General features: G+C 54.6%; 3 protein-coding genes across 16 annotated transcripts; 2 read left to right on the top strand and 1 right to left on the bottom strand.

Annotated features, from left to right (window-relative positions):
• Positions 1-148: 148 nt before the first annotated feature.
• PAFAH1B3 (platelet activating factor acetylhydrolase 1b catalytic subunit 3) lies at positions 149-2434 on the bottom strand. Of its 2 annotated transcripts, XM_047794287.1 has the most exons (5): positions 2297-2434; positions 2009-2098; positions 1161-1277; positions 961-1083; positions 149-480 (listed from the first exon to the last, which is right to left on the bottom strand). In XM_047794287.1, the coding sequence occupies exons 1-5, from the start codon at positions 2372-2374 to the stop codon at positions 190-192; spliced, it is 699 nt and encodes a 232-aa protein (XP_047650243.1). In that variant the 5' UTR covers positions 2375-2434; the 3' UTR covers positions 149-189. The 2 variants fall into 2 exon arrangements, with proteins under 2 accessions (XP_047650243.1, XP_047650244.1); XM_047794288.1 differs by lacking the exon at positions 2009-2098 and having other exon boundaries at positions 2297-2412.
• A 451-nt stretch (positions 2435-2885) lies between these two features.
• PRR19 (proline rich 19) lies at positions 2886-7312 on the top strand. Of its 6 annotated transcripts, none has more exons than XM_047794285.1 (4): positions 2886-3357; positions 3531-3542; positions 6060-6684; positions 6771-7312. In XM_047794285.1, the coding sequence occupies exons 3-4, from the start codon at positions 6066-6068 to the stop codon at positions 7238-7240; spliced, it is 1089 nt and encodes a 362-aa protein (XP_047650241.1). In that variant the 5' UTR covers positions 2886-3357; positions 3531-3542; positions 6060-6065; the 3' UTR covers positions 7241-7312. The 6 variants fall into 6 exon arrangements, with proteins under 6 accessions (XP_047650241.1, XP_047650238.1, XP_047650242.1 ...); XM_047794282.1 differs by adding an exon at positions 5404-5453 and having other exon boundaries at positions 2886-3542; XM_047794286.1 differs by lacking the exon at positions 3531-3542.
• Positions 7313-10085: 2773 nt separating this feature from the next.
• On the top strand, positions 10086-18632 carry TMEM145 (transmembrane protein 145). Of its 8 annotated transcripts, none has more exons than XM_047792247.1 (15): positions 10086-10279; positions 11009-11083; positions 11199-11276; positions 11359-11445; positions 11530-11631; positions 11731-11815; positions 11922-11993; positions 12111-12179; positions 12504-12584; positions 12671-12749; positions 12896-12989; positions 13975-14147; positions 15016-15136; positions 17177-17383; positions 17854-18632. In XM_047792247.1, the coding sequence occupies exons 1-15, from the start codon at positions 10160-10162 to the stop codon at positions 18097-18099; spliced, it is 1689 nt and encodes a 562-aa protein (XP_047648203.1). In that variant the 5' UTR covers positions 10086-10159; the 3' UTR covers positions 18100-18632. The 8 variants fall into 8 exon arrangements, with proteins under 8 accessions (XP_047648203.1, XP_047648208.1, XP_047648207.1 ...); XM_047792252.1 differs by lacking the exon at positions 13975-14147 and adding an exon at positions 16238-16309 and having other exon boundaries at positions 10115-10279; positions 18311-18632; XM_047792251.1 differs by having other exon boundaries at positions 10115-10279; positions 18311-18632.
• Positions 18633-18801: the final 169 nt, after the last annotated feature.

The raw sequence follows: 18801 nt of genomic DNA, 5'->3' as shown, positions 1-18801 counted from the left end.
GTGATAGCAGAAATCTGGCTGACTCTACAAAACCCAGAGTATCTTGATGGACTGGGGAGGCCTGCCTTGAACAGAGCTGCAAGGTCACAGACATCAGTGTGGAGACTGAGGTACCCAGGTGGGCTTGGGCATAAAGCAGAAAACAGGAGACTGAAGAATGAGAATTTAATGTAGCAGGAAGGCAGATGCTTAGGGTGCAGGCTCTGGTGGGGGGACAAAACCCTGTCCCTGATCTTGGGCCAGCAGACGCAGAAGCAGGGAGTGCAGGGCCCGGCAAACAGGTGTGTACCCCAGACGGCTCAGATGCAGGTAATCATACATGTCATGGTGGCTTATGGTTCCATCTGAGTGCACAAAGCCAGGGTCTGCATCCAGAAAGTGGGCCCGTGGGTGGCCAGCCAATGCCGCTCGTACCAGCTCATTCACCCGTCGGTTTTTCTCACGGAGTGGATTGGGGTGCTGACCCCGAGGAAGCAGGCCCTGAAAAACACCCGGGATTGTGAGGAGGCATTCTAGCACCTTCAGGGGAGCCTGTTCCCTGTGTCTGTTCTCTACCCCTTACTAGGAAGTCCCCAGCTGCAGAACACACTAGGAATGGGAAGATGCGGGTTTGGAAACACAGTTTCCAAACTACGATCTGAGCCCTCATTCAGGAAAAATCTTCCTGAAGTGATGGAGGCTAGATTCACCCTGGGAATGACTGACAACTTTTGGCTATTTAAGTGTCTAGAGCTTTTCACCACCTCCAGAATCTCTAGCAATCCCTTGGGCAAAAAAGGCTAATTGGTCCCTGAACATGTACTTAACCACAGCCGTTCTGATGGGTGTGGCAAGCTTCAATGTGAGATTCTGCCTGAAAGCCACTACTCTGTGCCAAGCTGCCCAGAACTGTGCAGCCACCTACCTGAAGGGGTCCCAGACCACTGCAACTCTTCCTTCCCCACCCTCCCATTCTCTCACCAGCACCACGACTCGGGCCTGGGGCTGCCACTGGTTCACCAGATGCACAATGGCCTTGATGCCGCCAGTCACCTGCTCCGCAGTGTGCCCATGGTTGTTAGTACCCACCCAGACCACCACAATCTGTGGAAAGAGAGGCATAAAGCAGTGGTTAGGAGCAGGCTACGGGTACTCTAGCTGCCCGCTCAAACTCTGCTTACCTTAGGTCGGATGTGTTCCAGCTCCCCATTCTCCAGACGCCACAGCACATGCTGTGTGTTGTCACCGCCAATGCCAAAGTTAAGTGCATGCAGAGGGGAAAAGAGCTCCCGCCAGATCTGTGGGCAAGAAGTGACATGGGCATAGAGGCATCATTAGCATGGGCCACCACCCCCTGTGCAGATGAACCAAATGTCATCATGGAAGAACCTTGCTTTACAGAAGCAGTCCGGTTAAATCTCACCTTGTGCCAAGCACAACATGGTCAAACTTCACTTTATGCAAACCCATTGTAGTCTCACTTTTGCAAAACCTCACAGAAGCAAGACTCCAAGACTCCCTGTATGGACACCCATTTTGCTTGACCCATGCATTGAACCAGCAGCGTTCCAGCTGAACCTCACTTTGAGGAAAGCCATAGTTTAACATCCCTTAGTGGAAAGATCACATATTTGAGCCCCCTTAGTGGAGACCTATTACAGTTGACCTTCACTTTGTGGAAACGACTACAGCTTCGTGGAAATCCATTAGGGCTGTGCAGTAGTTCAAGCAAACAAAAAGCCTCATCTTAGGCAATCTTCTTGCAAGGAAGCCTCATTTTAAGTCTCACTACACATAAACCCAGTCTGACAAAGCCAGGACACGCGCTTCTGATGGATGTAGCAAGCTTCAAAGTGAGATTGAAGTAGAATGTAGCACAGTAGAATGAAGCACTTTAAATTGAGATTCTGGGTACCTGGCGCTACCTGAGAATATTTCGGGGATCCCAAACACTGCCTGGCCTGGGCTCTGGTCCAGGTGTGTCAGTGAGGGCACAGGCCAGGGCGGAGCAGGAGGGGGCGGGCCTCACCTCACACTGGTGCATGAGCTGAACCAAGGAGTCCCCGATGAAGACGACTTCGGGTTCCTTATCTTTGCTGTCGGCTACGAACCGATGGTGCTTTGGGAACGTAAAGGGGGTAGTTATAGCGCGCGCGCTGCTGGGCCCGCCCCGCTCCGCTTCCTTATGCAGTACCACCACCCTAACTGCCCTCCGTTTCCCAATTATGTAGTGAGAGCGGCGCGAAGCAGCTGTCTTTCCAGAGCCTCCCCCGGCCCTAGCCCCGAACTCCAGAGTATCTCAGGTGGGGTCGCTCACCAGGGACATCCAGCGCCCGTCGCCCTGCACGTCCTGCACCGGCGTGGGCTTGCTCGCTGGGTTCTCCTCTTCGCTCATCTTGGCGCCGCAGCTCCCGCAGGACGAGCGAGTGCTGTGGGCCCGAGTGTGTTCCTGGAGGAGGTGGAGACGCCACGCCCACCCCTACTCTCAGGCAACAATGGACGGTCCCAAAGCCTGCACTCCAGCGGAAGGCGACGGCCGAGGCTGGGCGCCACCTCCTCTACCGGGGCGGAAACCTTCACTTAGGAGGGGTGGTGGAACTGAGAAGCCTTGCTTCCCCCACGATGGCCGTGCAGCGGGCTCGTCCGGCGCTTCCTGACCGGGCCGCACACTCTCGGGCAGTGGTGGCGGCTGGCACACCCGGACACCGGGGGCGTGAGGGGGAGGCGAGACCATTCAGCACCCGTTGGGGGAGGAGGGAGAAACCACTCTACCGGGGTCATGGGGATAGAGGAACTACCTGAAAGGGCGAGAGTGGGCGGGGAAAACCTAGCGGCCTTACTGGCGGAAAGAAACTATTTGCTGTAGGGCGAAAAATGGGAAGGGACCATCTACTGTGTGTGTATGTGTGTGTGTGTGTGTGTGTGTGAGTGACCGAGAGATGTGTCTGTCTCATTCACGTGGGAGGGGGAGGGGAGTGAGTGGACGAGTCCATTCCTGGATCCCTTGAGGGGGTGGCTCATACACACCTGGCTAGGAGGGGACGCTCCCATTTTCCCCTGACATGGGAGAGAAGAAAGGAGGATGGAAAAATGTGAAAATCAGAGGCTCAGCTGTGCCAGGACCTTAGCGAGCCTATCAGCTCATAGCCCTCCCCTGCTCAAAAACACTGGTTTCGGTCATAATATCTAAACCGTGTGTATCTTTGCATTATAGACATTACTGATCCTGCAAGGAGGGTAGTAGAAGATGCAGCAAGATAAAGGAAATTAGAGATGCTGCAAGGCCGGAGTCCAGCCTGGCAACCCTCAGCTCATCTTACAGATGTGTGGTCTTTGCACCCCTCCCTAAATCTATAGCTGACCAACAACTTCATCTGGGTGTGTCTGGACTCTGAAACCTACATCCACAGCCTAGGTCACCTAAAGTCCCGCCCCCCCACCTCCTGCCCCAAATTAATCTCAGACCTCAAGTCTTTCCATATCCTGTTCTGGGGAAATAGGTGAGGGTCCCACAACCCCCTAACACATCCTGGTCACATTCCTTTCTACAGCTCCACTCCCAGGTAAGACCTTCCTATCTATTCATTCCTTCTAGGTAGATTGACACTGAAATATAGAGATGAATCTTATTTACTGTGTTTATGTTTTGCCTTAATCCCTTTGCCTAGAATAGCGTCTGACTCATAGTACCAAGTACTATCTGTAGCTGTTCTCAGGTACTTGCTGAATGAGTATTCAGTGAATGGGTCACATCCTAGCCTTGTCCAAGCATGTTGGGGGAGGCAGATGCAAACAGAGCTGAGGGAAGGATTAAGGTTGTGACTAAGGGATATATGGAGAGGAGTTTCTGTTGTGGCTCTGTGGTAACAAACCCAACTAGTATCCATGAGGATGAGAGTTCAATCCCTGGCCCCATACAGTGAGGACCCAGTGTTGCCTTGAGCTGCAGTGTAGGTCACAGAGACAGCTCAGTTCTGGTATGGCTGTGGCTGTGGTGTAGGCCAGCAGCTACAGCTCCGATTGGATCCCTAGCCTGGGAGCCTCCATAAGCGCGAGCGCAGACCTAAAAAGACAAAGAAAGAAAGGTACAATTGACCTCTTTGGGAGGAGGAAGAGAAGGACTTTGAGAGTGAGGAATTTCCTAAGGAGTTCGGCTTTGGAAGATCATGAAGGAGTTCCCGTCATGGTTCACTGGTAAAGAACCCGACTAGTATTGATGAGGATGTTGGCTTGATCCCTGGCCTCGCTCAGTGGGTTAAGGATCTGGCGTTGCCACAAGCTGTGGCGTAGATCCCAGATGCAGCTTGGATCCTGCATTGCTGTAGCTGTGGAATAGGCCAGCAGTTGCAGCTCTGATTCTAGCCTGGGAACCTCCATATGTTGTTGTGTGTGGCCCTAAAAAAAAAAAAAACCGTGAAGGTTGGGCAAGCAAATATCATCAGGTAACATAGCTTATTAGAGTATGGGGAATACCCTGGCATAGCTTGACTTAAAAGTCTAAGGGGTCAGGAGTTCCCGTCATGGCGCAGTGGTTAATGAATCCGACTAGGAACCATGAGGTTGTGGGTTCGATCCCTGGCCTTGCTCAGTGGGTTAAGGATCTGGCGTTGCCGTGAGCTGTGGTACAGGTTGCAGACATGGCTCAGATCCCGCATTGCTGTGGCTCCGATTGGACCCCTAGCCTGGGAAGCTCCATATGCCGTGGGAGCAGCCTGAGAAATGGCAAAAAGACAAAAAAAAAGTCTAAGGGGATAAGTGCAGTGAGAAACAAAGTTTAGAGTCATCCATTCACTAAGCACTGTTTCAGATTAAATGTTGACTCATTTCACACATCAATTGTAAGAAGGAGGTACCAATTCCATTTTACAGATTAGGAAGCTGAAGCTCTGAGTAGTTTATATACTTTTCCAAGGCCATGGAGTTCAAATGTATTATTTGAACGTAGGTAGTCTAGCTCTGGAGCCTAGTTCTAAATGACATTATACTGATTCTCTAGTGATAAAGTGTGTGACCGCGTAGGGAGTCGCTGTGCAAAGAGGCTACAGTGGCCCTTGGCCACTTCCTCTTGGCCTCACCTCATCTCCCGCTCCGGCGAGAAAGTCTGCCAATAGATGTGTAAACCAATCAGCATTGAGGAAGGGGGCGGGGCCTGTGGACATCACAGCCAATAGTTGGGTAGGAGGTGCCTGAGGACAAATGAAAGAGGTCTGAAAGTGAGACTGGGAGGGGCGGGGCTATAACCTACACTCTGGGCTGGTGGCACGTGCCCCTGGGCCTGGTGCCTCTCGCGAGAAGGGAAGCCAAAGGGCGTGGGAGGGGCACGCGCATGCGTGCGCGCACAAGACTCTGAGTAAGGCCCGGAAGGGTTTCAGGTGCGTCGAGAGCTGGGGGTCACTGTGGGAAATAAGCCATTTTACCCTACAGGCACATTGAATGGGCAGGGGACAGGCTTCGTTGGGAAAGGAGAGGGTGATGTATGTATCCTTCCCCCACCCTGCTCCCACCCTGTACCTCCTTCCCTACCTCACCTGCCCCACCCTGCCTTGTTTCTTACCACCCCCCTCCATGACCAGTCCCTAGTCTTTGAGAGCTACTCTGTTGCCCTTTCTGTCCTCTGAAGTTATTCGAGATCTCTCCAACTTCTATTTTGTTTTCTTCCTTTCTCTACTATCTCTCTTCACGTTCTGCATTCTCCAGTACCTCTTCTACCCCTGGATTTCTCCTCTGTCCAAAGTCAGTCCCTTTCTGGTTCACCAGATCCCTCCAATATCGTGATCCCTTTCCCATTCCCCATCTTTTAGCTATTTCCTCACATCTTTCTCTCTCTTTCTCTATCCTCTGACAGATATTCCCATTAAGTATGACATTCTTGACCCCATCCTACCCCTGTGATTCTGCCTTTTCCCTGACCTGACCTTACCCCTACCAAGCCTTTTCCAGTTGCTCTCTGTCATCCCTTTCTGTCATCTTGTCTCTCAATAGTACTCCCAATCTCTCTCCAAACCCTCTCCTCTTCTGGCTACTCACTTCTAGGCCTTTGACTTATCTGGATGCTGATGACCACCCTTTTTATCTTTCAGGGCACCATGGACCCCAAGGGGCCAACCCCCAAGCCTTTCCAGCGGCCTGAGAAACCTGGTCGTGTCCGTCGTTGGAAGACCAGGCGGGAACGTAACGAGGCCCTCATGGGCAGTCGGCGGCCATTGGCTCATCAGGATCCTTCTCTGGCCAGTCGGGATCCACATGTGGTCCTCCGGAATTCTGTGGCCCCTTCTGTTCCCAAGCTTGTGGTCATAACCCAGGGCCGGCTGAGCCGGGAGCATCGGGGTCTCTTCAACCACGAGGTGAAATCTTTGGATGTGGCACGGCTGCTTAGCAGTGGTTCTCTGGAGCCAAGCACTCCTGCACTTCCCATCAGATCTTCCCCAAGCCCAGACAGAGCCCAAGAACGAGCCCTACAGTCAAGGGGCAAGGAGAACCAGGTGCTGGGAGGCTCAGGCCCAGGCCCACCCAGTCCCCCACAGATCCCTAGCTTGGGGCAGTTGCTGGTGGAGCTTCAGTGCCAGTTGGTTCTGCCACAGGCCTTTCCCAGGAGGAACCTAGTACAAGAAGCCAGAGATGCTATTGTGAGCACCTTACAGGCTTGTCATGGCTGTGTGCCTGACCTTACCCTGGTGCTCCGGGGCTGCCAGCCACATTTGCCAGGTGAGCCCATCTCCTGCCTCCTGAGTTCCCCTTTCTGTTGTCTGCTCTAGCTCAATTGTCCCCCATGCTTCTTTCCTCTGTGCTAGAGACCCAGCCTGCGGGCCCTGAGAGACAAAAGATGACATCTTCCTGGATCCACAGCCCTGAGCAGGCCCTAGGAGAGAGGAGGCAGAGGGGGCAACTGGGGACAAAGGAGCTCACCTTCGCCATGCCTCACAACCACACTCCTACTGTGGACCGGGCGAGCCTGGCACGATCGAAAGGTCCTTGGCCACCTCCATCATCCTTGTTGCCTTCACCATCTGGGGTGGCCTGGGGCCCCCCAACAGCTTTTGATCTGCTGAAAAGTATCTGGCTGATAGCCACACCACCCCCATCCCGGCCCTGGGGGGTTGGCCCACCCCATCCCCTGACTCAGCCACCATCACCCTTGCTGTCCCGAACCTCTGCCCTGGACTGGAGCCCCAGCCCCCCTGCCCCGCTACCCAGCCTCTCCTGGGTTGTGGCCCAGAGCAGCCCAGAGGCCTGGTCCTTTCCACCCATGAGACTGTATTGAGGGGGCTGAGGCTGAGTTGGGGACGGGAATCCCACACTCTGATCACTTCAATAAAGTACCTTCTTGATGGTCCTTTTGATTTTTAGTGAGTGGCTAACCCAGGAGAGCAGCTTTTCTTAGCTCTGACCTCCGGGTGCAAAGTGGAGGGGAAGGTACTATTACTTGTTACCTTCCTAGGGCCCCAGGGGCTAGCAAGCTGGGGAAACTTCCTGGGGCTTCAGTCAGTCCAACACGTCCATCCACTGAGGCCAATTATGTGCCTGAAACTGAACTCTGGTGATGCTGAGGCCCCAGAGTGAGTGAGACTGAGGCTATATTCCCAGAAGACTCCCAGTCCAGTTCATGCCCTAGTGGTTGGTTGCATCTGGGAGGGAGAGAGTGTAGGAGAGGAGGTGGGGGAGCCCAAGGAGGGAGTGATGACTCTGCCCTGCTGACAGAGGTTTTCATGAAGGAATTAACACAAGACTAATTTTTTTTTTTTTTTTGCCTTACCTGTGACACACAGAGGTTTCTGGAGCCAGGGATCAAACCCATACCACAGTTTTGACCCAAGCCACAGCAGTGACAACACTGGATCCTGAACTTTGTGGGCCACCAGGGAACTCCATGATCCTTTTTTTTTGGTCTTTTGTCTTTTTAGGGCCCCACCCATGGCATATGGAAGTTTCCAGGCTAGGGGTCTAATTGGCGCTGTAGCCACCGGCCTACGCCAGAGCCACAGCAACGCCAGATCCAAGCCACGCCTGTGATCTACACCACAGCTCATGGCAACGCTGGATCCTTAACCCACTGAGCAAGGCCAGGGATTGAACCCGCAACTTCATAGTTCCTAGTTGGATTCATTAACCACTGAGCCACGACGGGAATTCCCAATGTTTTTTGAGTCTGATAGAAACTTGCTGGTAGAGGAGGAAAAGAATAGTTCAGGCAATACTAGAAATGCTCTTCTATGGAACAGCATGTGCAAGGCCTGGGGAGAACAGATAGGGGATGTGGCCCTTTTATTCAACCTGCATCTCTAGGCCATGCTGGGACCTAGAGTTAGTCACGTCTGGGCCTGGCCTTTGAGAGGCTTTCTGGTCTGGTGGGCACAGGAATAGTGTGTGTACAGAATCAGGGCAGAAATGGCAGATGAGGCTTGGATATGGTCCACAGATTTCTTTTTCCTTTGGTCAAAAAACATATAGGTGTGTGTGTGTATATATATGTATATATACACATACATACATATACATACTTTGTCTTTTTTTCTTTAGGGCCACACCTGTGGCATATGGAGGTTCCTAGGCTAGGGGTCCAATTAGAGCCACAGCTGCCGGCCTACACCACAGCCACAGCAACGCCAGATCCAAGCCGTGTCTGTGACCTACACCACAGCTCACAGCAATGCTGGATCCTTAACCCACTGAGTGAGGCCAGGGATTGAACCTGCCACCTCATGGTTCCTAGTCGGATTCATTTCCAATGCACCACAATGGGAACACCTGGTCAAAATATATTTTAAACTTTTGAATCAATTGCTTACTGTTACAAATCAGACGGTTTGCTTGGAAAGAAAAAATTCTGGCTTCTCTCTCTCAAAAAAAAAAAAAAAAAAAAAAGGAAAGAAAAAGAAAAAAGAGGAGTTCCCGTTGTGGCACAGCAGAAACGAATCCGACTAGGAACCATGAGGTTGTGGGTTCGATCCCTGGCCTCACTCAGTGGGTTAAGGATCTGGCGTTGCTGTGGCTCTGGCATAGGCTGTCAGCAACAGCTCGGATTAGACCCCTAGCCTGGGAATGTACATATGCCATGGGTGCAGCCCTAGAAAGGACAAAAGATTAAAAAAAAAAATGAAGAAGAAAAAAGACAAGGACTTTCCAGTAGACCTAGTATCTGTCCTGGCAACAACTGGCTTAAGCCAAGTAACAGAGGCCCCCTTTTTCATGGTGCCCACACTCTCCATTGAAAGTGTTTCATGTGCATGTTTCCTGCTTGATCTCTATGCTTAGAAAATTTTTAAAAATGGTTTTTCGAGGAGCGGCGGGTTTTCTATAGTGGAAGAGGAGGTTGAAGCTAAAAATTTGTTGCAATCTGATTAGGAAAATGAAGCTGAAGGGCTTGGACTGTACCTGTCAAGCTTTTCCAGGGCTTCCCCCCACACACACCCCTGCCTCTGGGAGCCATAAGGTCAGTACCAAGGCATAGAGAACTGGACTGGGAGGTCATAGGGCTTTGACTTGGCTGAGGTCTTAGGGAGAAAGTGGCAATACTGGGGTCTGAACCCAAACAATTGATCTCAGAGTCTGCTTGAGGGTTTCTCACAACACCACCTCCTCTGCCTCACAGCAACTGATTTCACACCTTGGTAAGTAGTGACAGGACAGGGTCAGGCAACAGGGTGTAGCGGTTGTGGCTGAGGACTCCGCCACCTCTGAGTTGTTGAACAAGAGATTTGCCCACTCTGCTTCTGTGTCTCTGTAGGCACTTCACAAGAGTACATGGATCTGGGATGAACACAGCTGGAGATGGCTGTCATGGGGCAGGGATGGGCAAAGAGCAGTTTGGGGACTAAACTGAAGGGAGGTCAGGACAGAGCTGGAGTTGTAGGCCATCCCGAGATGGCTGTCTGGAGGAGGAGGCTTGGGGTGGTGGAATGTGAGTTCATTTTAGGACACGGGGAGCCAGAGGTATCGAGGAGACTCCCAGCGAGGAGAACTGGGGCTGCGAAGGGCTGGAGAGGTGGGAAAGGGGCGTCTCCTTACATGGGAATTGGGAAGGTGCCAGCCCTAGCCATCCGGGAGGAGGGGGCAGAGACCGCAGCGTCCGGCGGCCCCTTTAATCGAGGGCGCGCGCCAGCCGGCCCGCGCGCTCTCGCCGCCGTTGCCAGGCTGGAGCGGGAGCCGGAGCGGAGCCAGGGCCGGGGCCAGAGCGGGTGGAATGGAGCCCCCGCGCGCGCCCGCTCTGCGCCGCCTGCTGCCGTCGCTGCTGCTCCTGCTGCTGCCGCTGCCCCCCCGCGCCCGGGCCAAGTACGTGCGGGGCAACCTCAGCTCCAAGGAGGTGAGCGCGCCGGGCCCTCCCCAGCCACCCCCCGAGCCCCCGGGGGACAGGAGGGAGGGGAGGGGGGAGGTGCCTTGCCGCCCCTCCCGGGCGGTCCCTGGAACCTGCGGCGGTGGGGAGGTGGGGTCAGGGGCTCTGCGGGTCTGCGTCTGAGGCTGAGGGGAGCTATGGGGTGGCGAGGGGACTCAAGGATTGTAGGAGGGACATTGAGGTCAGAGCTGGGCGAGGAGGGGGGCCGGGTTGGGAGAGTCGGAGTTTGGGGTGGGGGTGGGGGAATGCCGAGGTGGTGCTGAAGGGACAGCACTTTTCACTCCGCAGAGAGCTTTCACAGTCCTGTTCCGGACCAGGAGAGGGCCGTTTAGAACACTCCCCAGTACCTGATCGTGGGGTGTGTGTGTGTGTGTGTGTACGTATGTGCGCACAATTCGGGGGATGCCAGTGGGATGGTGTCTGGGACAGAAAGTCGCCAGGATGGGGATCTGGCTGTCCAGGGTCTTTCTCAGGTGTCTGGGAAATGGGAGGAGTGTTTGAACAGAGGGAAATAAACTCGGGCGGGGGACATCTGTGAGACAGGGAACCAAGGCGAAAGGATTATAGAATTTTGGAGGCAACTTGGTGCCCTTAGGCTTCTTGGGAAGCCAGGTGGTCCAGGGGAAGGAAGGAAAGTTGTGGAGTGGAGGAGAGTTCTTAAAGGACTCCGAAGAGGCTCTGAGTGGGCCCCTTTTCCAGGACTGGGTGTTCCTGACGAGATTTTGCTTCCTCTCGGATTACGGCCGACTGGACTTCCGTTTCCGATACCCTGAGGTGAGCCTTCCCCAAACCTTAGCCATGCTGAGGCTGGATACTCCCTTGGCCTCCCAAGGCAGGGGCCATCCCAGCTCCCTGCGCTCCCCCAACCCCCACATCTCTGGGTCTGCAGGCCAAGTGCTGTCAGAACATCCTCCTCTATTTCGATGACCCATCGCAGTGGCCGGCCGTGTACAAGGCAGGGGATAAGGTGAAGTCTGTGAGCAGGGGGTGGGGGTGGGGGAATAAGGTTGAAGCTGGCCAAGGAGTAACCACGTCCCTGCCTTCCCCAGGACTGCCTGGCCAAGGAGTCAGTGATCAGGCCAGAGAACAACCAGGTCATCAACCTCACCACCCAGTATGCCTGGTCAGGCTGTCAGGTACCGGCCCAGCCAGTGGACAGGTGCTGAAGGTCCAGCCAGGCAGAAATGCAGGCAGGCTTCAGCCTTCTTGCTTCTCCCCAGGTGGTGTCAGAGGAGGGAACTCGCTACCTGAGCTGCTCTAGTGGCCGAAGCTTCCGCTCAGTGCGCGAAAGGTGGTGGTACATCGCCCTCAGCAAGTGTGGGGTAAGGGTCTGGACTGGCCACCAGGGCCTTCTCCTCCTTGCCCTCCTGCCGATCCCCTCCCTGCCCAGGGCCCCCCTTAGGCCTCCACACCCCCCACAGGGAGATGGGCTGCAGCTGGAGTATGAGATGGTCCTCACCAACGGCAAGTCCTTCTGGACACGGCATTTCTCCGCCGATGAGTTTGGTGAGTGTGTGGGGACCCCGGATCTTTGTGGGAGCCCAGAGCAGGGGAACTTGTTGAGGGGCACCCAGCTTGACTGAACAGTTTCCTCCTCCTACCACATTGGCAGGGATCCTGGAGACAGACGTGACTTTCCTCCTCATCTTCATCCTCATCTTCTTCCTCTCCTGCTACTTTGGATGTGAGTCCAGCACATGGTGGGGGTGGGCTGGGGGAGGTAGGAAACGTGGGGGAGGGGAACAGGGTTGGAGAGATGGCTACTCTCTGTGTGAACAGCCTTCCCCTCCCCTCCTTCTAGATTTGCTGAAAGGTCGTCAATTGCTCCACACAACTTATAAAATGTTCATGGCTGCAGCAGGAGTGGAGGGTGAGGTGTAGAGGATCCTACCTTCTGAGTTCTGTGAGAGGAGGGATTTAGGGCTCAAATACCTGGGCATAAGAAAGGAGAGGCTGGGCGGTGGACTCCTGGGTCTGAGGGAGGAGGGGCTGGGAGCCTGGACTCCTGGCTCTGAGGGAGGTGGGGCTGGGGGGCTGGACTCCAGAGTCTCCTAGCAGGTCAGTGGGAGTAAATGGTCTAGAGTCCTGATGGGGATGAAGGAAGGTTCTGGTCATCTGGATCACAGTGCTGGGGAACAGTGATGCCCTAAGCCCGGTTTCTGTCCTTTCCTCTCTCTGCCCATCCTCCCCTCAGTCCTGAGCCTCCTGTTTTTCTGCATCTACTGGGGTCAGTATGCCACTGATGGCATTGGCAACGAGAGTCTGAAGATCGTGGGTGAGAATGAAGTGGGCCGGGAGGGTGCTGGGGCTCTTCTCCAAGCTGAGCCCTGTTCTGAGCTGCCCTCTTCTCCCTTCTACCAGCCAAGCTGCTCTTCTCCTCCAGCTTCCTCATCTTCCTGCTGATGCTCATCCTTCTGGGGAAGGGATTCACAGTGACCCGGTGCCCAGGCTGGGGTGGGAGGGAGCAATGGGGGCGTGTGTGTGTGGCTGGGCTAGGGAGCAGGGCAAAGGTTGGGTTGGGGGGTAGCTGCCCCCTCCTCTCTGACAGCCCCACTCCTGCTGTCCCCCCTCATGGCCTGCCGCCAGGGGCCGCATCAGCCACTCAGGCTCAGTGAAGTTGTCTGTCTACATGACCCTGTACACCCTCACCCACGTGGTGCTGCTCATCTACGAGGCTGAGGTGAGTCCCGCCGGCCACTGCTCAGGCTCTGCCCCATCCGCCCCACCCCTCAAAGCTTTTGGTGGCCTCTTCTATCTGTCTGCTAGCCCTTCCCCGCATGGCTCTCTTCCAGGCTCTCTCTCTCCAACTCCGTGGCTTTCTGCCTTCCCATCTTCCTAAGTGCATTCCTCCCCTCTTCACCATCTCCAAGTAGCTTTCTTCCTCCTCCATCTCTCACTGTCTGTCACATTCATGCTCAATGTCATGACTAAATTCAGGAGTCACAAAGGCTGGGATTCTACTCTGGCCCTCCCACTTCCCAGCTGCCTAACCTTGACTGATGACCCCCCACTCTGGGTCTATTTCCTCTTCTGTAAAATTAGGAGGGTCTCACCTACCCCAGGGAATTTCTCTAAGGCTTTATATCACCTTGGCTTTGGCTAAAACCTCCCTGCTTAGCCTCAGTTTCCCCTTCTGTGAAGTGGGTGATAATAAGACCTGCTTTAGGAGTTCCCGTTGTGGCGCAGCAGAAACGAATCCGAGGTTGCGGGTTCGATCACAGGCCTCGCTCAGTGGGTTAGGGATATGGCTTTGCCATGAGCTGTAGTGTGGGTCGCAGACGCAGTTTGGATCTGGCATTGCTGTGGCTGTGGCGTAGGCAGTGGCTGTAGCTCTAATTGGACCCCTAGCCTGGGAACTTCCATATGCCGCAAATGAGGCCCCAAAAAGACAAAAGACAAAAAAAAAGACTTGCTTCATTAACTTGATGCAAATGGAAAAGCTTACACATGGTGGTATTTAGCCCTATGGTAGTGGATATTTTCTCTTTCTATCTTTTTCACCCTCTCTCCACCTCTCTGTGCTTTCATCTCCATCTCTTATTCTCTTGCTGCTTCTGTCCTGACCAAGTACCTCTGCCCTGCTGGGTACCCAGGGGTGGGGCCTGGGGTCTTTGCATGGAGGGCCGGAGGCCATGGTTATGATAAACCCTCTCCCTTGGGTCCAGTTCTTTGACCCAGGCCAGGTACTGTACACATATGAGTCGCCAGCAGGCTACGGGCTCATCGGGCTGCAGGTGGCGGCTTATGTGTGGTTCTGCTACGCCGTGCTGGTCTCCTTGCGCCACTTCCCAGAGAAGCAGCCCTTTTACATACCCTTCTTTGCTGCCTACACCCTCTGGTGAGACGTGCTGGGCCCCGAACCTGTCCTTGCCTTCTTCCCCAGCTCCTCAGAAATGGCTGTCCCCCAGCTCAGTCCCTCCCCAGGGAGGCAGATGGGCTTTCAAGTTAGGTAGCTGTCACCAGAGCCTGCAACTTCCTGGAAAAAAATTACTTTCCCAAAGTGAAAAAAAAAAAAAAAAAAAAAGAGTGTCTCAGGTGGCTTACCCATAAAGAAAGATTGTCAAGGGTATCTTCAAACCCTGCAGAGGGTTTTCTCAGGCATGCACAGTGCCACATATGAGGGCTTCGAGTCTGGCACATAGCAAGTGTCCAATTAAAGCTAGCTGTAATTTTTTTCACTCAACGTAACATAGCAGTGAAGTAGGTGGAACCTAGGCCAGATTGCTTGGGTTTAGATCCCATTTCTAAACCTTAAACAAGTCAATTAAATTCTCTCTGCCTCAGTTTTCTCACCTGTTTAATGGGGATGGAAGTTGCACCTGTGTCATAGAGTCACTATGAGATTTAGATAAGTGTTTATATGTGAAATGGCTTAGAAACAGGTCTGGCAAGCAGTTAAGTCCTTAATTGTTATTATCATATGTTAATTCATTCATCAAACATCTGTTGATTTCCTGTCAGGTGCCAGGATTTCCCGTAGGGTAGAACCTAGTTGAGTTCAACCTATTTCTTGCCCCCTCCAAATTTCCCAGGCCAGTGGGATTCCTGTCTCCTTTTAACCTCCAGCTTCTGAAGGTCATACCTAGCTTCCCTCCAGTTTGGGATCCATTTGGTGTCTGTGTGTGTGCATAGGAAGGGATTTGGGGCCATAGGGTGGGGAGGAAGGCAGGGACAGTGTCTCTAACAACCTAATACTTCCTCTTCAGGTTCTTTGCAGTTCCAGTCATGGCCCTGATTGCCAACTTTGGGATCCCCAAGTGGGCCCGGGAGAAGATCGTCAACGGCATTCAGCTGGGGATCCATTTGTATGCCCATGGCGTGTTCCTGGTGAGGCTGGGCATCCAGGTGGGGGTGGAAAACACATGAGGATCCCCACCCCTGAGCTGCCTAAACCTTCTATCCTGAGCTCTTGGTCCATTTCCTTCAGTTCATCCCTTTAGTCATTCAACAGACACTTACTGAGAGCCTGCTGGGTTCCCGCAAGCTATTCCACCATATGCCCCAGCGTCAACTCTCTTCTATTTCTCTCTCCCACTTTTGTGTCCTGGCCTCTTCCCCAACCTCACCCTCTTTCTTCATCACTCCTATTCCTGACCCTGAGTCCCCAGGCTCTTACTTTTCCCTCTGGTATTCCCACTGCCTTCCCTAAGCCCCTTTGTTTCTATTCCTCTGCTCCCCTGCCCCATGTTCTCCCATCTCTGCTGCTCCATCACAGGAAGAAGCAGCTGGGGTGGGTCAGGCTGGGGCTCTAGGGGCCCAGATCTGAATCGCAGCAGGGAGTACCCTTCTTTGCCCTGATTTAAATTCTGTCTGGCCTTCTGGGTGACAGTTCTGTTCATTCATTGATCCATCTATCCATCCAGCCATTAGCCATTCAGTGGGTACCTGTCTCAAACCAGCCTTTATGTCATGCTGGGAACACCCATATGTATTTATTTCTGTCCTCTTGTTTAATTGGCAGAGCAACCCCAGGGCAGGATGGATAACGGTCATTGAAACCATTATGCAGAGAAGGGAAACGAAGGCCCAGAAAGGGGGTGACCTGACAGGGTTTCATGGCCTTTGGTGGCAAGGAGGGTGGGGGGTATGTGGGAACTTTGAACTCAGTCTTCCAATGGACCAAAGACCTGGCATAAGAGGGAGTCAGACAGGGAAACAGGCTTTGCTGAGGGCCCCAGCTCCTGACTCTTGAAAGGTCTACCACGTACTCTTTGTACAGATATACTCAGCCACTGGGGGATGGGGCCAGGTCCCCCATGTTCTCCTCTAGAACCTGACTTAGATACAGATTCACCTTCCTGGGACAGTCCCTCTTGAGGCTCTACAGGAAGTCAGAAAGGGATAGAGAGAGGAGAAATGCTGAGAACCCACCACGTGCCAGGTTTTGCACCAGCGGTTTTCATTTCCGCCCTCTTTTCATCTTTCCAGGGTGGCACTGCAACCCCTTTTCTGCAGTGAGGCTCAGGGAGTTTAATCAACGTGCCCCAGATCCCATACTCAGTGAGCTGTGGGGCCGGGGGGTGGGGTGCAGGCTCAGAACGCCAGTGCAGTGCCCTTTCTGCTATACTTCACCTTCAGCCGGTTTCCATCCTAAAAATGCTCACGTTAGCACAGCTCCACCTCTGGGATTCCACCGCTCTTTGGTTTTAGCTCCTTGTTCACTTATTCAGCAATAACCTTAGAGGGGCCGTGCTGGGCTCCTGTGTGCAGTGCTAGGATCACATCCAGTCCCTGCCCTGTTGCCCGCCAGACTAACTGGGGAGACGTCTCCACATTCAACCAGTATTTTATTAAGAGCTTATATATGCCAGGCACTGTTCTAGAAGGTACTGGGGGTTCAGCAGGGAACAGAAGAGTCAAGTTCCATGCCCTCATGGAACTAACATTCTAGAGTCTGTCAGTTGCTGTCCAATTGAACGCTTTGTGTGTATGAAAATATTCTACAATCTGTGCTGTCTCATACAATAGTTACTAACCACACGTGGCTCTTAAGCACTTAATTGTGGTTAGTGTGACTGAGAAATCAAATTTTTAGTTTATTTTTGATTATTTTAAATTTAAATAGCCACATATAATAGTAGCTGTCATATTGGACAGCGTAGATTGCTGATGCTTAACCAGTCAGGGATATCTCAGGGCTCTGATGGAGGAAGCACCCACAGAGTAATGAGCTGTGATGGACCAGGCCAAGTTAGAGCCCAGGGCACTGTGAGAGCCCAGAGGAGGGGCCTAATCCAGCTGACGGGCTTCAGGGACGCGGGGTATGGTGTACGTCAAGTGAAGGGGAATCCTTAGGGCCCCATGTTTAGGGAGGCAACCCGAGGTCTGGATAGCCCTTCTCCAAACTCCGCCTGCCCTTCGCCCCAGATCATGACACGCCCTTCGGCGGCCAACAAGAACTTCCCGTACCACGTGCGCACGTCGCAGATCGCCTCAGCCGGAGCCCCGGGCCCGGGAGGGAGCCAATCAGCAGACAAGGCCTTCCCGCAGCACGTCTATGGGAACGTGACGTTCATCAGCGACTCGGTGCCCAACTTCACGGAGCTCTTCTCCATCCCCCCGCCCGCCTCCTCTGTAAGCCCCGCGCCCCCGGCGCCCGAGGAGCTGCTGGCGCCGCCCCTGGAGTACCTGACCCCGCTCCCGGCCCCTCCACCACCCTCCATACCCCGGCGCCTGAGCCCACCCCCTGCTTTTCGCACCCCCCGCGCCCCAACGCCGCGCCGCGACCGTTCCCCGGCGCCCGCGCCCACCCTCCCGGACTGGGTCCTGGCGCTGTTGCGCACGCCCCCTCAGACGCCCCGCGCGGTGCCCCCGCCGCCGGCCTTCCGCGGTTCTCCCTACCCTCCCCGGCCGCCGCCGGAGTTCGCCCACCGCACCCCGACGCCGCCCCTTGAGTACCTTGCCCCCCTGCCCAGGCGCCCCTGACTAACACCTGTGCTCACACCTTGGAGGGGGGGTCATCCAGAGGGAGGGGGACGGGCCTTCGGGGCCGCATCTGCCCCCCGTGGGTCCTGGACGGCCTCTGACCCTGACCCCCCTCCCAGGCCGGGAAGCAGGTGGAGGAGACAGCGGTGGCGGCGGCGGCCCCGAGGGGCCGCGTGGTGACAATGGCCGAGCCGGGCGCGGCCTCCCCGCCCCCTCCCTCTCGGTTCCCCAAGGCGGTCGACCCGATCTGGGATGGCCCGACGCCGCCCTACCAGCCGCTCGTGCCTCAGACAGCGGCGCCGCACACTGGCTTCACCGAATACTTCAGCATGCACACGGCCGGGGGCACTGCACCCCCGGTCTGAGCACCCCTGCCCTCCCCTGCCCAATGGGCCGCGCGCCGGGCCCAGGCCGGGCTCCAGATCCCCACTCTATCCCGGCCCCAGGGCTCTGCCATCCAGGCCATCCCAAACCTCCCCACCCAACGCGCCCATGTGCGTAATATCCTCCCACCCCTTCCCCGACTCTAGTGCCAAACGGTCCCGCGGGAGCCGCTCTCCCCGTCCCCTCCCTTAGCCCCTGCCCCGAGCGGCACCGGATTCTGGGCTCCCGCTGTTCCGTGACCTCCGGCCCCCGGGCCCCCTACGAGACCTCTGACCCTGCTGGACCCCAGAACTCCAGTGACGATCACCGGGACCCTGCCTGTGATTCTCCAGGACTCCACGACCCCAAGCCACTGTTCCCAGGACGGATATTGTGAAGCTAGTCTCCATCTCTGTGACCTTGGACCCCTACTCTTTCCACCCTATCTCCATCCCAGAGACCCTCCCTCAGGTCCCTGGCAGAAAGACTTTTTCCCCTTCTTGCCAAAATAAAGAAGATTCTTTGTTTTTATCTATATGATGGCCTCTTTTACATTTTGATAGTGCTCAGAGACAGGGCTGAGCAAGAACTGTTTCAGGCTCAGGACCTCAGTGTGCCCATCTGAGAAATGGTATTTTAGGATGGGCTTGCATAACATGACCTTTTGTTGCCCTAGAATCTGGGAGCACTGAAGATATGAATCA

Source organism: Phacochoerus africanus, chromosome 8 (assembly GCF_016906955.1).
Source record: "Phacochoerus africanus isolate WHEZ1 chromosome 8, ROS_Pafr_v1, whole genome shotgun sequence".
NCBI lineage: Eukaryota > Metazoa > Chordata > Mammalia > Artiodactyla > Suidae > Phacochoerus > Phacochoerus africanus.
Note: the sequence above shows the minus strand (reverse complement) of the source record. Positions and strands in the feature narration are given on the sequence as shown.

Bases quoted from the DNA above. Each gene is read 5' to 3' on its own strand.
- PAFAH1B3 (XM_047794287.1), bottom strand. From the start codon at position 2,374: ATGAGCGAAGAGGAGAACCCAGCGAGCAAGCCCACGCCGGTGCAGGAC. The intron at 2,099-2,296 runs GTGAGCGACCCC...ACGTTCCCAAAG, and splicing joins ACGGGCGCTGGATGTCCCTG to CACCATCGGTTCGTAGCCGA. The intron at 1,278-2,008 runs GTGAGGCCCGCC...TCTTGCCCACAG, and splicing joins AGCTCATGCACCAGTGTGAG to ATCTGGCGGGAGCTCTTTTC.
- PRR19 (XM_047794281.1), top strand. From the start codon at position 6,030: ATGCTGATGACCACCCTTTTTATCTTTCAGGGCACCATGGACCCCAAG. The intron at 6,685-6,770 runs GTGAGCCCATCT...CCTCTGTGCTAG, and splicing joins CTGCCAGCCACATTTGCCAG to AGACCCAGCCTGCGGGCCCT.
- TMEM145 (XM_047792245.1), top strand. From the start codon at position 10,160: ATGGAGCCCCCGCGCGCGCCCGCTCTGCGCCGCCTGCTGCCGTCGCTG. The intron at 11,084-11,198 runs GTGAGCCTTCCC...CTGGGTCTGCAG, and splicing joins TCCGTTTCCGATACCCTGAG to GCCAAGTGCTGTCAGAACAT. The intron at 12,180-12,503 runs GTGAGGTGTAGA...TCCTCCCCTCAG, and splicing joins GGCTGCAGCAGGAGTGGAGG to TCCTGAGCCTCCTGTTTTTC.